General features: G+C 42.9%; 1 protein-coding gene across 6 annotated transcripts in view; it reads right to left on the reverse strand.

The window, feature by feature from the left end:
• SLC29A4 (solute carrier family 29 member 4) overlaps window positions 1-16,794 on the reverse strand; it is a 243,524-nt gene that overhangs the window by 163,432 nt on the left and 63,298 nt on the right. For all 6 annotated transcript variants that reach the window (XM_083153582.1, XM_083153583.1, XM_083153580.1 and 3 more), the window contains one exon: window positions 5,024-5,152. In XM_083153582.1, the coding sequence (XP_083009708.1) occupies window positions 5,024-5,152 (129 nt within the window). The remainder of the gene's footprint in view (window positions 1-5,023; window positions 5,153-16,794) is intronic.

The raw sequence follows: 16,794 nt of genomic DNA on the forward strand, positions 1-16,794 counted from the left end.
GGACGAAGGAGACGGATAATGAACCAAGGCATCCTTGAGGCTATCTGACAACCCAATTCTAAATTGGCTTCGCAAAGCTGGGTCATTCCAGCCAGAGTCATTGGCCCACCTCCTAAACTGAGTACAGTAACTCTCTGCGGTACCTTGCCCCTGTCGGAGGGCCCGAAGGTTAGCCTCTGCCGAGGCGGACCTATCAGGGTCATCGTACAACAACCCCATGGCGGAAAAAAAAGAATTGACGGAGGAGAGGGCCTCATCACCGGCAGGGAGTCCAAATGCCCAGGTCTGAGGGTCCCCTTGAAGAAGAGAAATTATTATCCCTACCCGCTGGGATTCAGAGCCTGAAGAGACAGGACGTAACTTAAAATACAATTTACAGGACTCTCTGAAATTATAGAAAAGGGAACGATTCCCAGAAAAACGATCGGGAAGATTAAGCTTGGGCTCAGGGCGTCTAGCGGAAGTAAGGACCCCATGGACCTGTTCCTCTTGTGAACTAACTCGGAGAGTAAGGTCCTGCAATTTCTGCGTAAGTGTGTGAATCTGGCCCACAAGTGCATGTCCCGTGGCCTGCTGGGAAGGATCCATACTGACCAGAACGGCTGAGTGATGTGTGTGTGTGGCCGGTTATAATGTCAGGATCTCCTGTGCCACGCTGCCTGGCGAGGCACCACGTGACACTGACTGGAAGGAGAACTGTCAGGATAGAGGGTAACCTCGCCGCCCTGCCTCCGTTGCAACCAATTGGAGTTAGCGTGCGAGTGCGGAGCTAACCTTCACCACTAATAGCCGCGTTCGTGAGAGCCCGTTAGTCAGGCTCCCACCTCGATGCCACCTGGTCTTACGTGTAGACAACTCGCACGCCAAGGCCAGAGATTGACAAGGGGAAAGCTAACTAACCCAACTGGCGAGGCCCTGACGGGAATCCTGAATGAGGAGCAAATGGTTACCTCAGATACAGATATCAGCCACAGCCGTGGTAACGGTACCTGAACGGCCCAACACTAGGCAAGAGGTGTAACAATACACAATAGATGACAAAAAGGCAACAGGTGTAACAATACACAATGGATGACTCAAAAGGCAACAGGTGTAACAATACACAATAGATGACTCAAAAAGGCAACAGGTGTAACAATACACAATGGATGACTCAAAAAGGCAACACAGAAAAGTAGTGAAGATGAAGTTTCAAACTTATCTGACACTGGTGCGACAACACAAAGCTGAGAGCTTGAAATGGCATCCAACAGGCTCAGTAAACAGGATCTGGAGTGCAGTACTTGTACGGACGAAGGAAAGCCGACTGGACCAGGATAGCAGTACTGCAGGGACCGGGAACACTCAGGACGCTGGGTCTGAACTATAACCGGCGCCTGAGTGTCCCGGCGTGCAGCTTAATATAGCGGCACTTCCTGGCAGGGAAGATGCCGCACTGTCTCTAGCTTCCGCCCGGCTGCCTAGCGTCCCCAGTCGCCTAGGCAACCGGGGCGGGCGTTGCGGAAGCGGCCGGGCGCTAGTCTCCCGGCCGTCCGTGACGTAGGAAGGGGTGTGCGTGTCACCGACGCGGCCCCTTCCTGTGACGCGGCGGCGTCCTGGTTGCTTAGTAACAACCGGGACGCGCCGCCGAGAACTCCCTGCTTCAGCGCTAGCGCTGACAGCAGGAGTTCTAACACATATTGCCAAGTTTAAGTTTCTCTTCCAATGATTTACATTTACTTTTTCGATTCCTTCTATGGGACTTTGATTTAGACTGTACATGCCCTCTGCTTTCACACTGGGCATCGGCCGTGGCAGACGACGTTGTTGGCATTTTATCGTCTATTTCATGACTAGTGGCAGCAGCTTCAGAACTATGAGGAAGTGGATCTTCATCTTTCCCTATTTTTTTAACCTCCATATTTTGGATCTCCATTATTGTTGTGGAGTTATGTCACAGGAAGGCACCACTGGAGTGCAATTAATACGTCAGTAGGTATGCACCAGCAGGCAGGTATTACAGATACAGCAGTACTAGGCACCAGACAGGTAGATACGGCAGTACTAGGCACCAGATGGTAAATACGGCAGTACTAGGCAGAAGACAGGTAGATAAGGCAGTACTAGGCAGTGGGCACAAGACAGGTAGATACGGCAGTATTAGGCAGTGAGCACCAGACAGGTAGATATGGCAGTACTAGGCACCAGAAAGGTAGATACGGCAGTACTAGGCACCAGACTGGTAGATACGGCAGTACTAGGCACCAGACTGGTAGATACGGCAGTACTAGGCACCAGACAGGTAGATAAGGCAGTACTAGGCACCAGACAGGTAGGTACAGCAGTACTAGGCACTAGACAGGTAGATACAGCAGTACTAGGCAGTGGGCACAAGACAGGTAGATACGGCAGTTCTAGGCAGTGAGCACAAGACAGTTAGGTACGGCAGTACTAGGCAGTGGGCACCAGACCAGACAGGTAGATACAGCAGTACTAGGCAGTGGGCACAAGACAGGTAGATACCGCAGCACTAGGCAGTGGGCACAAGACAGGTAGATACAGCAGTACTAGGCACCAGACAGGTAGATACAGCAGTACTAGGCACCAGACAGGTAGATACAGCAGTACTATGCACAAGATAGGTAAATATGGCAGTACTATGCACAAGACAGGTAGATAAGGCAGTACTAGGCAGTGGGCACCAGACAGGCAGATACGGCAGTGCTAGGCAGTGGGCACAAGACAGGTAGATAAGACAGTGGGCACCAGAGAAGTAGATACGGCAGTTCTAGGCACCAGACAGGTAGATACGGCAGTATTAGGCACAAGACAGGTAGATATGGCAGTACTAGGCAGTGTGCACCAGACAGGTAGATACAACAGTGCTAGGCAGTGGGCACAAGACAGGTAGATACGGCTGTACTAGGCACCAGACAGGTAGATACGGCAGTACAAGACAGGTAGATACGCCAGCAATACTAGTATATGTGCACCAGCAGAATTTATAATAATTAATTATTATGTACTGGCTGGCACATGTCAGTGCACCAGCAGCATGGAATTATTTATTACAGTTCCACGCAGGTTTTCAGTTTATATGGCAGTGATTTTAGCCCAAAAATGGTGGAATTTATTACTTACAGAGTGGTGGTAGAACCGGATGTGAACTCCTGGATTCCAAACACTGAATGAAGTCCTAGGGTTCCCTGCGTTCTTATATAGGGAACTAGCCCTTACATCACTTCCTGTTGCTTTACTCTCTAATATCGTTAAATGATAGGCTTAATAGCCTTAATGTGTGTAATTTAGTACAATAATTAAGCTGTACTTTATATACCTATGCGGAATGAGTGCAACATTAGATATTTCGGGGCTAAGAATCCCATTTAAACATTAAATTAGGCTTTGGAACGCATGACTGTAGCGTCATGCGTTCCAGATGGCGGCCATATTACTTCCTGTAGTACTACTAGGTAGGTACTTAGGCAGTAGCACTGCCAGTGGCACCAGTGGACTGAGTAAGTACTGGCAGCCTCTATTCAGTGCAGGCAGCACCAGTGGACTATATATATATATATATATATATATATAATTAAATTAATTAAATAATATAGCAGCCTAGTAGGTAGAGCAACTACTAGGTAGGCAGTAGCACTGCCAGTGGGCACCACACAGGTAGTTACAGCAGTAGCAGACTACTATATGCACCAGCAGAATTTATGATAATTAATTATATATATATTATTGCAGTAGATACTGGTTGGCAGTGGCACATGTCAGTGCACCAGCAGCATGGAATTATTTATTACAGTTCCACGCAGCACTGCAGGACAGGTATTCTTTTTTAATTAAATAATATATAGCAGCCTAGTAGGTAGGTAGTACTACTACTAGGTAGGTACACTTAGGCAGTAGCACTGCCAGTGGCAGTAGTGGACTGAGTAAATACTGGTAGCCTCTATTCAGTGCAGGCAGCACCAGTGGACTAAATATATATATATATATATATATATATATATATATATATATATATTAATAATATTATAAAATATATATAATGTTAGGTACAGCACAGCACCAGAGGTAGGCCCCAGCACAGAGGTGACAGTAGTACTACAAGTACACAGTTAGAGCCGACTGTCCTCCTTGCTAGGGTGATCCCACCCTAAGAAGAGAGAAAAGAGTACACAACAGCACTGACGCAGACAGCCCCAGCGAATAAAATATTACGTTCAAGCTCAAGTTTAAGCCCCAGCAGCAGCACCAACACACCCTCTCCCAACCCGCTACTAGACTGGAGTGAAGATGGCGGGCGTGGGAGCCGCTATTTAAAGCCTCGCGAAATCCGGCACTTATCTCAAAATATATCCCCACCCGACCTCGCCTCTGTGCACAAGATGTGCGTCTCTCATCCACACTCATTACTTGCTCCCACTTACACTTGCAGGATTTTTGTCGGGTAGCACCCACCTTATGTAATGCCTTTCCATGCACACTAAGACTCTCCTCCAGCCTCCAAACTTTCAAGCGTTCCCTGAAAACTCACCTCTTCAGGCAAGCTTATCATATTCAGGACCCTTACACAACCTCCAGTAGCATTTATATCTAATTGCATCCCATCAGGTCTGTTTTGTAATCTGATGGGACTGCCATGCAATGGAATTCTATCATTATGTATCCCTCCTATTATCCCTATAGATTGTAAGATTGTGAGCAGGCTGCTCCTACCTCCATGTCGGTTTGTATCTACCCAGTTTGTTTAATCACTGTTGTTTCCAATTGTAAAGTGCAACACAATATGCTGCGCTATATAAGAAACTAAATAAATAAATAAAAATACTAACATAAGTAAAAGGGTGGCATAAAACTGAAAGTTTATATGCCATTAAAGAAGTATGAAGATGGTTTTAGTAATAGAAGTAAGGGAACATCAGGGAAGAGGGCCCAGCGTGTGAGAGCTTACATTGTAAAGAGGAGAGGCAGACAGAAGGGGTAACACAGAAGGGGTAGACGTGAGCAATTATTGGCATAAAGTTCAACACACCTGGGAACTTGTGATGAAGGTAATCCACATCAGTAATGAAGCTGTTATATGGAAGGAGAAATCCAACCCCAGCAAGCAGCATTGCAAAATATATTCCATGATATCTGTCCAATGGGTCATGGTTTTCATCTAAATACACAATCAGAATTAATTTATAAGAATGAGGCAGTAAATTTTCTTACATTTTGTTTTCATATATCAAGATGTGCAATAGTACACAATTACACAATAGAGCACTATTCTAAATTGGTCTCCAATTCTAAATTCTTCGCCAGGGTTTTTGTGTGTGTGTGTGTGTGTGTGTGTGTGTGTGTGTGTATGTATGTATATAAAAATATGTAGACAATATTCAGAGGCACTGACATTTCCAACCAAATGTCACCACAGAATGAACTGACAACCCACAGTGGTAGGTACTGTAGTCAATGTTTCGGGTGTTGAGACCCTTTATCAAGACATAACAAGACACATACAGTAGTAGTTACATATATAGACTTTGTGTGAAATTACACCCGTGCTGCGAAACTCCTCTCCATGCTCGAGCCGGGTGAGATCAGTGTGCCAGATCACCGATGGCTCCGGACTCCCTAGGGGTGTGTGTCTGGAGAGATGTGCACCATCACCTAGGTCCTTGATGGCTAACCTTGACACTCCAGCTGTTGTGGAACTACAAATTCCAGCATTCTCTGCTTCAACAACATCTGGAGTGTCAAGGTTAGCCATCAAGGACCTAGGTGATAACCTGTAACAATACATTTGAAAAAAAACATAGTGGCAGACCAGAGAACCAGCTGAAATACAAAATATGCGGCAAGCGTAATAGCATTAGAAAGCGGCACTTACTGCGCTCTCATGCTGCTCTGAACCAATAGGGAGGCAATGTGATAATGTGCACACATAACTTATTGTGCAAAAAGAAAAAGACAAAAAGAATGCTATTAACCCTTCGTTTCGACAAGGCAATTCAAATAACTGTGATGCAACATTGGAACACCAACTGATAATTATAATAGCATTATCAAATGATGGTGGTGGCCAATACATTGGACCCAGCAATTAAATTTATATATAATTGTAGCTTTGGTACCATCAACTTTCTTGTTATCTGGACATTCCTCATCATTGTAATCTGAATATTCCTCATCATTGTAATCTGGACATTGATTATCATTGCTATTTATTATTATTTTGCCTGCCCTTTTCTCAAAGAACTATTTGAGTCCCTGTATGACATCATTTATTAAACCCGCTCGTTTTAACCTTACTGCTGCTGTCTCGTCTCCAGTCCCTGAGCATCACACGACCCCATCTGAACCTTCAACCGTGACAACGTGCTTGAGTCTAGAGACTGGGGACCATTTCTTCCATCAAAAATCGGGAGAAAAGATAATAATACGTCATCCTTTGACATTTAGCAGTCACTACGTGATATAATATATAAAATCCGCCTTGCGACCTATTATATATATAGACAAAACTATTAGGCAGCTTAAGGAAAGATAGCTCTCCACAGATCTAGTATTCATGCAGAACTAGACGGGAAGGGATCGGAACAACCCGTGGAATACCACTTCAAGATGTCCAATCATGATTTACCTACAATAAGGTACAAAATCTATGATTGTGTTCCCCCCAGCACAAGAGGATGTGACAGGGGCCATCTCCTACTGAGATTGTAAACCAGGTGGATCCATAGATTACAGACTGTGCATCCTCTTATTTTGAATAAACAATTATTGTTTACATGCATCGGCGGGCTATTTGCTTATTTATAATTAGCAGTTGGTGGTCCAATGTTGCATCACAGTTATTCTAATTGCCTTGTCCAAATGAAGGGTTAATAGTATTCTTTTTGTCTTTCTTTTTGCACAATAAGTTGTACGTGAGCACATTATCATATTGCCTTCCTATTGGTTCAGAGCAGCATGAGAGTGCACTAAGGTGCCGCTTTCTAATGCTATTACACTTAGTGCATATTTTGTATTTCAGCTGGTTCTTTGGTCTGCTGCTATGTTTTTGAAATGTATTGTTTACATGTTATCACCTAGGTGATGGTGCACATCTCTCCAGACACCCCCCCCTAGGAAGTCCAGATCCATCGGCACTCTGGCGCACTGATGACGTCACCCGGCTCGAGTGTGTAAAGGATGTAAGTTCACACACACAGTCTATATATATAAGTACTACTGTATGTGTCTTGTTATGTCTTGATAAAGGTCTCAACACCTGAAACATTGACTACAGTACCTACCAGTGTTGGTTCTCAGTTCATTCTGCTGTGACATTTGGTTGGAAATGTCAGAGTGCCTCTGAATATTGTGTACAAATCATTCCTTGCCTATACACACACACACACACACACACAGATGGATCCGCTCTCATCAGGGCAGCTCCTGGCAGGGTAAGCACCACCCTGCGCCACGGAATAAGGCGTGCATCAGAGATGCGCACACAGAAATGGACGTGCAAGCGTGCGATATAATTGCGCATCCACAATTGCTAGTATATAATATAAGTATATGTGATAGTCTAAACTTTGGTCAGTGAATACATAAAAAGCCTTTCAATATGGCCATTGATTGGGAAGTGCACAATTGGAAGGCACAATGTGATTTTAACACGAAATCTATTATAAACACCAAGTTATCCCCACATTCTAGGTTAACCAATTTCCATAACACCCATTCAATTTGGAAACCTTTTGGTCAGTGGAATGCACAGATCGATTGCGGAACTCCTTTGGTCAGTGGAATGCATAAACACACTGCGGTAGTATATAATCTTGCATAATTATTAAACATTTAGGAAAACTGTGTGTAATTTTATATTATTTCACACTAATTTATTTGGTGGTGTATTAGGTCCAACATAAGGTTGGATAAACATTTATTGGTTAAAACCATCCACGGATATGAATAAATAACAATCTGCCTTTAAAATATCAGAACATACTATACAACAAGGGATTAGCTACTATAAACATAGGTTGAACTAGATGGACGCAAGTCTTTATTCAGCCTCACCTACTATGTAACTATGTAACATCTAGTAATTTACATAACCTCTGCTAATATTGCTTCCTACCAATACCGGAACTGGGAATTTAAACGTGGAACGCATAGTTTACCAGAAAGTATAATACTATATCCCTTGAGTCTCCGCTAATACAGGTCGGGTATCCCGTATCCGGGCATCCTGTATCCGAATTATTACAAAAAACTTGTTTTTTTGGAATAATTCAATTTTTTTTTGTTTCCCCCCCCCCCCCAACCCTCTTTTAATACTTACCAAGTCCTCCGGCGTCCATAGCAGGCCTTCAGCATCCTCTCCGGCGTCTCCAGCGGTCCCAGGAGTGCTTTGCGCGAGTGCGCGCGCGCCGGTGATGTCACCGGCGCTCCTGGGAACTTGCGCAAAGCACTCCTGGGACCACTGGAGATGCCTGAGACGGTGCTGGTGGCCTGCCGTGGACGCCGGAGGACTCCATGGACGCAGAGGGACCATCGGGGACCCACCAGGGGCAGGTAAGTATGGCTAAAAAAAATATATTCCAAAAACCGGAATATTCCCTTATCCGGAATGCTCGTGGTCCTGAGCATTTCGGATAAGGGATACTCAACCTGTAATGGACGTATAAATTCCATCTGGAACGCATATATCTTATTTCCACTTAAACCGGTAATGGAAGATTAACGCTAGATGGAACGCAGAGGTTCCACAGGAACCCACACTACCAACTATACCTAATGCTGAGTTAATATTGAAAGCTGGAACTGGATGTATTACTGTGGAATGCAAGGCGGAAAGCAAACTTTCACCGGAAATAACGTTATAAGACACTCTGCCTTATGTCCCCGGTATTTAAGTATTTAATTCACTGAATAAATCTCTATAGGTAATTATAAACTCCTAGAATACCCCACACTTAATTAAGGATGTTTTAGCCCTCTGTTAAATTCAACTACACCGAGAGCCGAGTTCCAATTGAAAGCCGGAACTTCTATATATAACTGTGTATAGTTGTATAACTGTGGAACGCAAGGTGTAACACACAGTTCTGCCGGAAATAGCTGTAAAATATATAATCTCCCATTTGTTGAGCTTTTAATCTTTTATATCATCGGGAAAATCTACGTAGTAAGTAATTAACCTCCAGACAACACCCCATTTAATTAATGTTGCTTAGTCCATAGTTTAAAATAGGATTTAAGACCTTTTCTTATGAACATACCTACAGGAAGTGAGGTCACCAAACAAAAGCGTATATAAATTAGGGGAATGGAGAATTTAAGCTACGGGGAGAGATTAAGCAATTTGGGACTATTTACATTAGAAAAGAGACGTTTAAGGGGGGACATGCTCAACATGTACAAGTATATCAAGGGCCAATATAAGGAACTGTCACACACCCTCTTTTCTACTAGAAAGGAATCTAGGACGCGAGGGCATGAGTATAGATTAGAAGAAAAAAGATTTCATTCAGCTAGTAGAAAGAATTTCTTTACGGTCAGAACAGTCAAACTCTGGAACTCTCTTCCCAGAGAGGTGGTAACGGCGGGCTCATTAAATGCGTTCAAGGCAAAGTTGGACAAACATTTACTGGAGAAAAACATCCATGGGTACAAATAAGAAATATAATTTGTCTGTAAAATACCAGAACCTACCAAATCAGCAATGGATAACTATACCAGGTTGAACTAGATGGACGCAAGTCTTTTTTCAGCCTTACCTACTATGTAACTATGTAAATCCATGCTGTATGACTCTAATTACACCTGCTTGGAGCCTGGTGATATATGGTGAATTCTAGCTGCTGGTAGGTTGCACCACTTTGATCCCATATCTGTAAATATTTTGTCTGTAAGGAAGTTGTGAGCAATATATCACGATTCCATTGTTTTTCATTTTCCTTGAATAGCCTAGTTTTGCTGTTTGGACACTGAAGAGCACACATGCACATACAGCCAGGAATGGTCATCCACCTTGCTATATAAAAATCATTTAAGGAGACTGGATAACTCACCTTTTTGAGGATAGGTGGTTAAGTCCACTTTAAAAATAAATTGGCCTTCTCTGTATCTACCCATTGAAGCTCTGTTGGTCAATCAAATAATTATTTTAGTCCCCTTTGGATTAGTACGTATTTTGTACCTCTACAAAGAAGGGAGTGAAATCACTGACAGTATTTGAGAAGAGTACAACAATTCACAGTGATTATAAGATCTTCACTATTTACAGATAGCTTTCAAATTATCACAAATTATCTATGAGGTTCCGCCTATTCTGACCAGTAAGACCTCAGTAGAGGATATGAGATTTGTGTAAAAAACAACCCCTGATGAAGTCTCCCTGTGAGAGAGCTTATATGTATGCCTTGGGTGTGAACAAATTTTTTGTGGAACATCCCAAGAAGAGAAATTCCTCTTGTTGGCCTGTTCTAGGTGAATTTGTTCACATTCAGTGTATCCAGTTAAGCTTTACCTTTGAAATTGATATGTTTGTATGGCAGATGCAGCTGCAGTGCCTACCATGTACTGTTGGGGATGGTTCCCCTGGGGATCAACAGTGCTCTATAAATCGGGAGTTATGCAGTGCATAGGAAACACCATGCTTTACACTAGGAATGTGCACCAGCCACTTTTCGTGTTTCGGGTTTTGAGTTCTGATTACCTTCAGGTTATGGGTTCTAATGGGTTTTGCCAAAACACTCCCTAAACGTTTTGGGTTCTGATTTTTTTTTTTTAACCCATAAAAACTGCTAAAATCGCAGAATTATGGTGTTTTTTTGCTCCTACGCTATTATTAACATCAATAACATTCATTTCTACTAATTTCCAGTCTATTCTTCCCACCTCACATTATTGTTTTTAGGGCAAAAGGTTGCACCGAGGTAGCTGTATAACTATGCTAAGCCACACAAGTGTGCGGCACAAACACATGGCTCATCTAGGAGTGGCACTGCAGCGGCATACAGGGTAGTACTTTGAAAAACTAGGCCCCAAAAAGACCCCTATCTGGCTTGATCGTGTTTACCCCCGAGGAGCAGTGGGATTGGTGCAGCACTGAGTTGGTCTGAGAGTGTGCTGTGCTGTTTATCTGTTTTTTATCAGTTTAATATCTAATAAGACCACTATCTGGCTTGATCGTGTTGTTTACCACCAGCCGAGGAGCAGTGGGCGATTGGTGCACCAATCAATTAGTGGGATTGGTCAGCTCTCTGATTGATTATAATTTATTATTACCACTGTCTTGAATGCTAACAGTTGTATGCATTTAAAGACAAGTCCAGTTACCCCATGAATGACTCTAGGCAGTGGGATTAATAAATGGTGATGGCTTGATCGTGTTTACCACCAGCCGAGGATCAGTAGGCGATTGATGCAGCATTGAGTTGGTCAGCGAGTGTGCTGTGCTGTGTATCTGTTTTTATCAGTTTAATATCTAATAAGCCGAGGAGCAGTGGCCAATTTGGCAGCATTCTGCAGGCAGTGGCAGAAACTCTACTGTCACTAAGGCCGTCTTCCGACGGCATCTGGTTGTGTGATGCAGGGTGAGAGCGGCATCGACGGACTCCTAGAATAATGCAGGGTGAGAGCGGCAGTGGCAGACTCCCAGAATAATGCAGGGTGAGAGCAGCAGTGGCAGACTCCCGCAATAATGCAGGGTGAGAGCGGCAGTAGCGGACTGCCAGGATAATGCAGGGTGAGAGCGGCAGTGGCGGACTCCAGGAATAATGCAGGGTGAGACCGGTGGCGGACTCCTAGAATAATTTACTAAACCCGCTCGTTTTAACCCTACTGCTGCTGTCTCGTCTCCAGTCCCTGAGCATCACACGACCCCATCTGAACCTTCAACCGTGACAACGTGCTTGAGTCTAGAGACTGGGGACCATTTCTTCCATCAAAAATCGGGAGAAAAGATAATAATACGTCATCCTTTGACAATTAGCAGTCACTACGTGATATAATATATAAAATCCGCCTTGCGACCTATTATATATATAGACAAAACTATTAGGCAGCTTAAGGAAAGATAGCTCTCCACAGATCTAGTATTCATGCAGAACTAGACGGGAAGGGATCGGAACAACCCGTGGAATACCACTTCAAGATGTCCAATCATGATTTACCTACAATAAGGTACAAAATCTATGATTGTGTTCCCCCCAGCACAAGAGGATGTGACAGGGGCCATCTCCTACTGAGATTGTAAACCAGGTGGATCCATAGATTACAGACTGTGCATCCTCTTATTTTGAATAAACAATTATTGTTTACATGCATCGGCGGGCTATTTGCTTATTTATAATTAGCAGTTGGTGGTCCAATGTTGCATCACAGTTATTCTAATTGCCTTGTCCAAATGAAGGGTTAATAGTATTCTTTTTGTCTTTCTTTTTGCACAATAAGTTGTACGTGAGCACATTATCATATTGCCTTCCTATTGGTTCAGAGCAGCATGAGAGTGCACTAAGGTGCCGCTTTCTAATGCTATTACACTTAGTGCATATTTTGTATTTCAGCTGGTTCTTTGGTCTGCTGCTATGTTTTTGAAATGTATTGTTTACATGTTATCACCTAGGTGATGGTGCACATCTCTCCAGACACGCCCCCCTAGGAAGTCCAGATCCATCGGCACTCTGGCGCACTGATGACGTCACCCGGCTCGAGCGTGTAGAGGATGTAAGTTCACACACACAGTCTATATATATAAGTACTACTGTATGTGTCTTGTTATGTCTTGATAAAGGTCTCAACACCTGAAACCTTGACTACAGTACCTACCAGTGTTGGTTCTCAGTTCATTCTGCTGTGACATTTGGTTGGAAATGTCAGAGTGCCTCTGAATATTGTGTACAAATCATTCCTTGCCTATACACACACACACACACACACACAGATGGATCCGCTCTCATCAGGGCAGCTCCTGGCAGGGTAAGCACCACCCTGCGCCACGGAATAAGGCGTGCATCAGAGATGCGCACACAGAAATGGACGTGCAAGCGTGCGATATAATTGCGCATCCACAATTGCTAGTATATAATATAAGTATATGTGATAGTCTAAACTTTGGTCAGTGAATACATAAAAAGCCTTTCAATATGGCCATTGATTGTGGAAGTGCACAATTGGAAGGCACAATGTGATTTTAACACGAAATCTATTATAAACACCAAGTTATCCCCACATTCTAGGTTAACCAATTTCCATAACACCCATTCAATTTGGAAACCTTTTGGTCAGTGGAATGCACAGATCGATTGCGGAACTCCTTTGGTCAGTGGAATGCATAAACACACTGCGGTAGTATATAATCTTGCATAATTATTAAACATTTAGGAAAACTGTGTGTAATTTTATATTATTTCACACTAATTTATTTGGTGGTGTATTAGGTCCAACATAAGGTTGGATAAACATTTATTGGTTAAAACCATCCACGGATATGAATAAATAACAATCTGCCTTTAAAATATCAGAACATACTATACAACAAGGGATTAGCTACTATAAACATAGGTTGAACTAGATGGACGCAAGTCTTTATTCAGCCTCACCTACTATGTAACTATGTAACATCTAGTAATTTACATAACCTCTGCTAATATTGCTTCCTACCAATACCGGAACTGGGAATTTAAACGTGGAACGCATAGTTTACCAGAAAGTATAATACTATATCCCTTGAGTCTCCGCTAATACAGGTCAGGTATCCCGTATCCGGGCATCCTGTATCCGAATTATTACAAAAAACGTGGTTTTTTGGAATAATTCAATTTTTTTTTGTTCCCCCCCCCCCCAACCCTCTTTTAATACTTACCAAGTCCTCCGGCGTCCATAGCAGGCCTTCAGCATCCTCTCCGGCGTCTCCAGCGGTCCCAGGAGTGCTTTGCGCGAGTGCGCGCGCGCGCCGGTGATGTCACCGGCGCGCCTGGGAACTTGCGCAAAGCACTCCTGGGACCACTGGAGATGCCTGAGACGGTGCTGGTGGCCTGCCGTGGACGCCGGAGGACTCCATGGACGCAGAGGGACCATCGGGGACCCACCAGGGGCAGGTAAGTATGGCTAAAAAAAATATATTCCAAAAACCGGAATATTCCCTTATCCGGAATGCTCGTGGTCCTGAGCATTTCGGATAAGGGATACTCAACCTGTAATGGACGTATAAATTCCATCTGGAACGCATATATCTTATTTCCACTTAAACCGGTAATGGAAGATTAACGCTAGATGGAACGCAGAGGTTCCACAGGAACCCACACTACCAACTATACCTAATGCTGAGTTAATATTGAAAGCTGGAACTGGATGTATTACTGTGGAATGCAAGGCGGAAAGCAAACTTTCACCGGAAATAACGTTATAAGACACTCTGCCTTATGTCCCCGGTATTTAAGTATTTAATTCACTGAATAAATCTCTATAGGTAATTATAAACTCCTAGAATACCCCACACTTAATTAAGGATGTTTTAGCCCTCTGTTAAATTCAACTACACCGAGAGCCGAGTTCCAATTGAAAGCCGGAACTTCTATATATAACTGTGTATAGTTGTATAACTGTGGAACGCAAGGTGTAACACACAGTTCTGCCGGAAATAGCTGTAAAATATATAATCTCCCATTTGTTGAGCTTTTAATCTTTTATATCATCGGGAAAATCTACGTAGTAAGTAATTAACCTCCAGACAACACCCCATTTAATTAATGTTGCTTAGTCCATAGTTTAAAATAGGATTTAAGACCTTTTCTTATGAACATACCTACAGGAAGTGAGGTCACCAAACAAAAGCGTATATAAATTAGGGGAATGGAGAATTTAAGCTACGGGGAGAGATTAAGCAATTTGGGACTATTTACATTAGAAAAGAGACGTTTAAGGGGGGACATGCTCAACATGTACAAGTATATCAAGGGCCAATATAAGGAACTGTCACACACCCTCTTTTCTACTAGAAAGGAATCTAGGACGCGAGGGCATGAGTATAGATTAGAAGAAAAAAGATTTCATTCAGCTAGTAGAAAGAATTTCTTTACGGTCAGAACAGTCAAACTCTGGAACTCTCTTCCCAGAGAGGTGGTAACGGCTGGCTCATTAAATGCGTTCAAGGCAAAGTTGGACAAACATTTACTGGAGAAAAACATCCATGGGTACAAATAAGAAATATAATTTGTCTGTAAAATACCAGAACCTACCAAATCAGCAATGGATAACTATACCAGGTTGAACTAGATGGACGCAAGTCTTTTTTCAGCCTTACCTACTATGTAACTATGTAAATCCATGCTGTATGACTCTAATTACACCTGCTTGGAGCCTGGTGATATATGGTGAATTCTAGCTGCTGGTAGGTTGCACCACTTTGATCCCATATCTGTAAATATTTTGTCTGTAAGGAAGTTGTGAGCAATATATCACGATTCCATTGTTTTTCATTTTCCTTGAATAGCCTAGTTTTGCTGTTTGGACACTGAAGAGCACACATGCACATACAGCCAGGAATGGTCATCCACCTTGCTATATAAAAATCATTTAAGGAGACTGGATAACTCACCTTTTTGAGGATAGGTGGTTAAGTCCACTTTAAAAAAAAAATTGGCCTTCTCTGTATCTACCCATTGAAGCTCTGTTGGTCAATCAAATAATTATTTTAGTCCCCTTTGGATTAGTACGTATTTTGTACCTCTACAAAGAAGGGAGTGAAATCACTGACAGTATTTGAGAAGAGTACAACAATTCACAGGGATTATAAGATCTGCACTATTTACAGATAGCTTTCAAATTATCACAAATTATCTATGAGGTTCCGCCTATTCTGACCAGTAAAACCTCAGTAGAGGATATGAGATTTGTGTAAAAAACAACCCCTGATGAAGTCTCCCTGTGAGAGAGCTTATATGTATGCCTTGGGTGTAAACAAATTTTTTGTGGAACATCCCAAGAAGAGAAATTCCTCTTGTTGGCCTGTTCTAGGTGAATTTGTTCACATTCAGTGTATCCAGTTAAGCTTTACCTTTGAAATTGATATGTTTGTATGGCAGATGCAGCTGCAGTGCCTACCATGTACTGTTGGGGATGGTTCCCCTGGGGATCAACAGTGCTCTATAAATCGGGAGTTATGCAGTGCATAGGAAACACCATGCTTTACACTAGGAATGTGCACCAGCCACTTTTCGTGTTTCGGGTTTTGAGTTCTGATTACCTTCAGGTTATGGGTTCTAATGGGTTTTGCCAAAACACTCCCTAAACGTTTTGGGTTCTGATTTTTTTTTTTTTTTTTTAAACCCATAAAAACTGCTAAAATCGCAGAATTATGGTGTTTTTTTGCTCCTACGCTATTATTAACATCAATAACATTCATTTCTACTAATTTCCAGTCTATTCTTCCCACCTTACATTATTGTTTTTAGGGCAAAAGGTTGCACCGAGGTAGCTGTATAACTATGCTAAGCCACACAAGTGTGCGGCACAAACACGTGGCTCATCTAGGAGTGGCACTGCAGCGGCATACAGGGTAGCACTTTGAAAAACTAGGCCCCAAAAAGACCCCTATCTGGCTTGATCGTGTTTACCCCCGAGGAGCAGTGGGATTGGTGCAGCACTGAGTTGGTCTGAGAGTGTGCTGTGCTGTTTATCTGTTTTTTATCAGTTTAATATCTAATAAGACCACTATCTGGCTTGATCGTGTTGTTTACCACCAGCCGAGGAGCAGTGGGCGATTGGTGCACCAATCAATTAGTGGGATTGGTCAGCTCTCTGATTGATTATAATTTA

This window comes from Crinia signifera, chromosome 7, assembly GCF_055691185.1.
Source record: "Crinia signifera chromosome 7, ASM5569118v1, whole genome shotgun sequence".
In the NCBI taxonomy this organism is placed as follows: domain Eukaryota; kingdom Metazoa; phylum Chordata; class Amphibia; order Anura; family Myobatrachidae; genus Crinia; species Crinia signifera.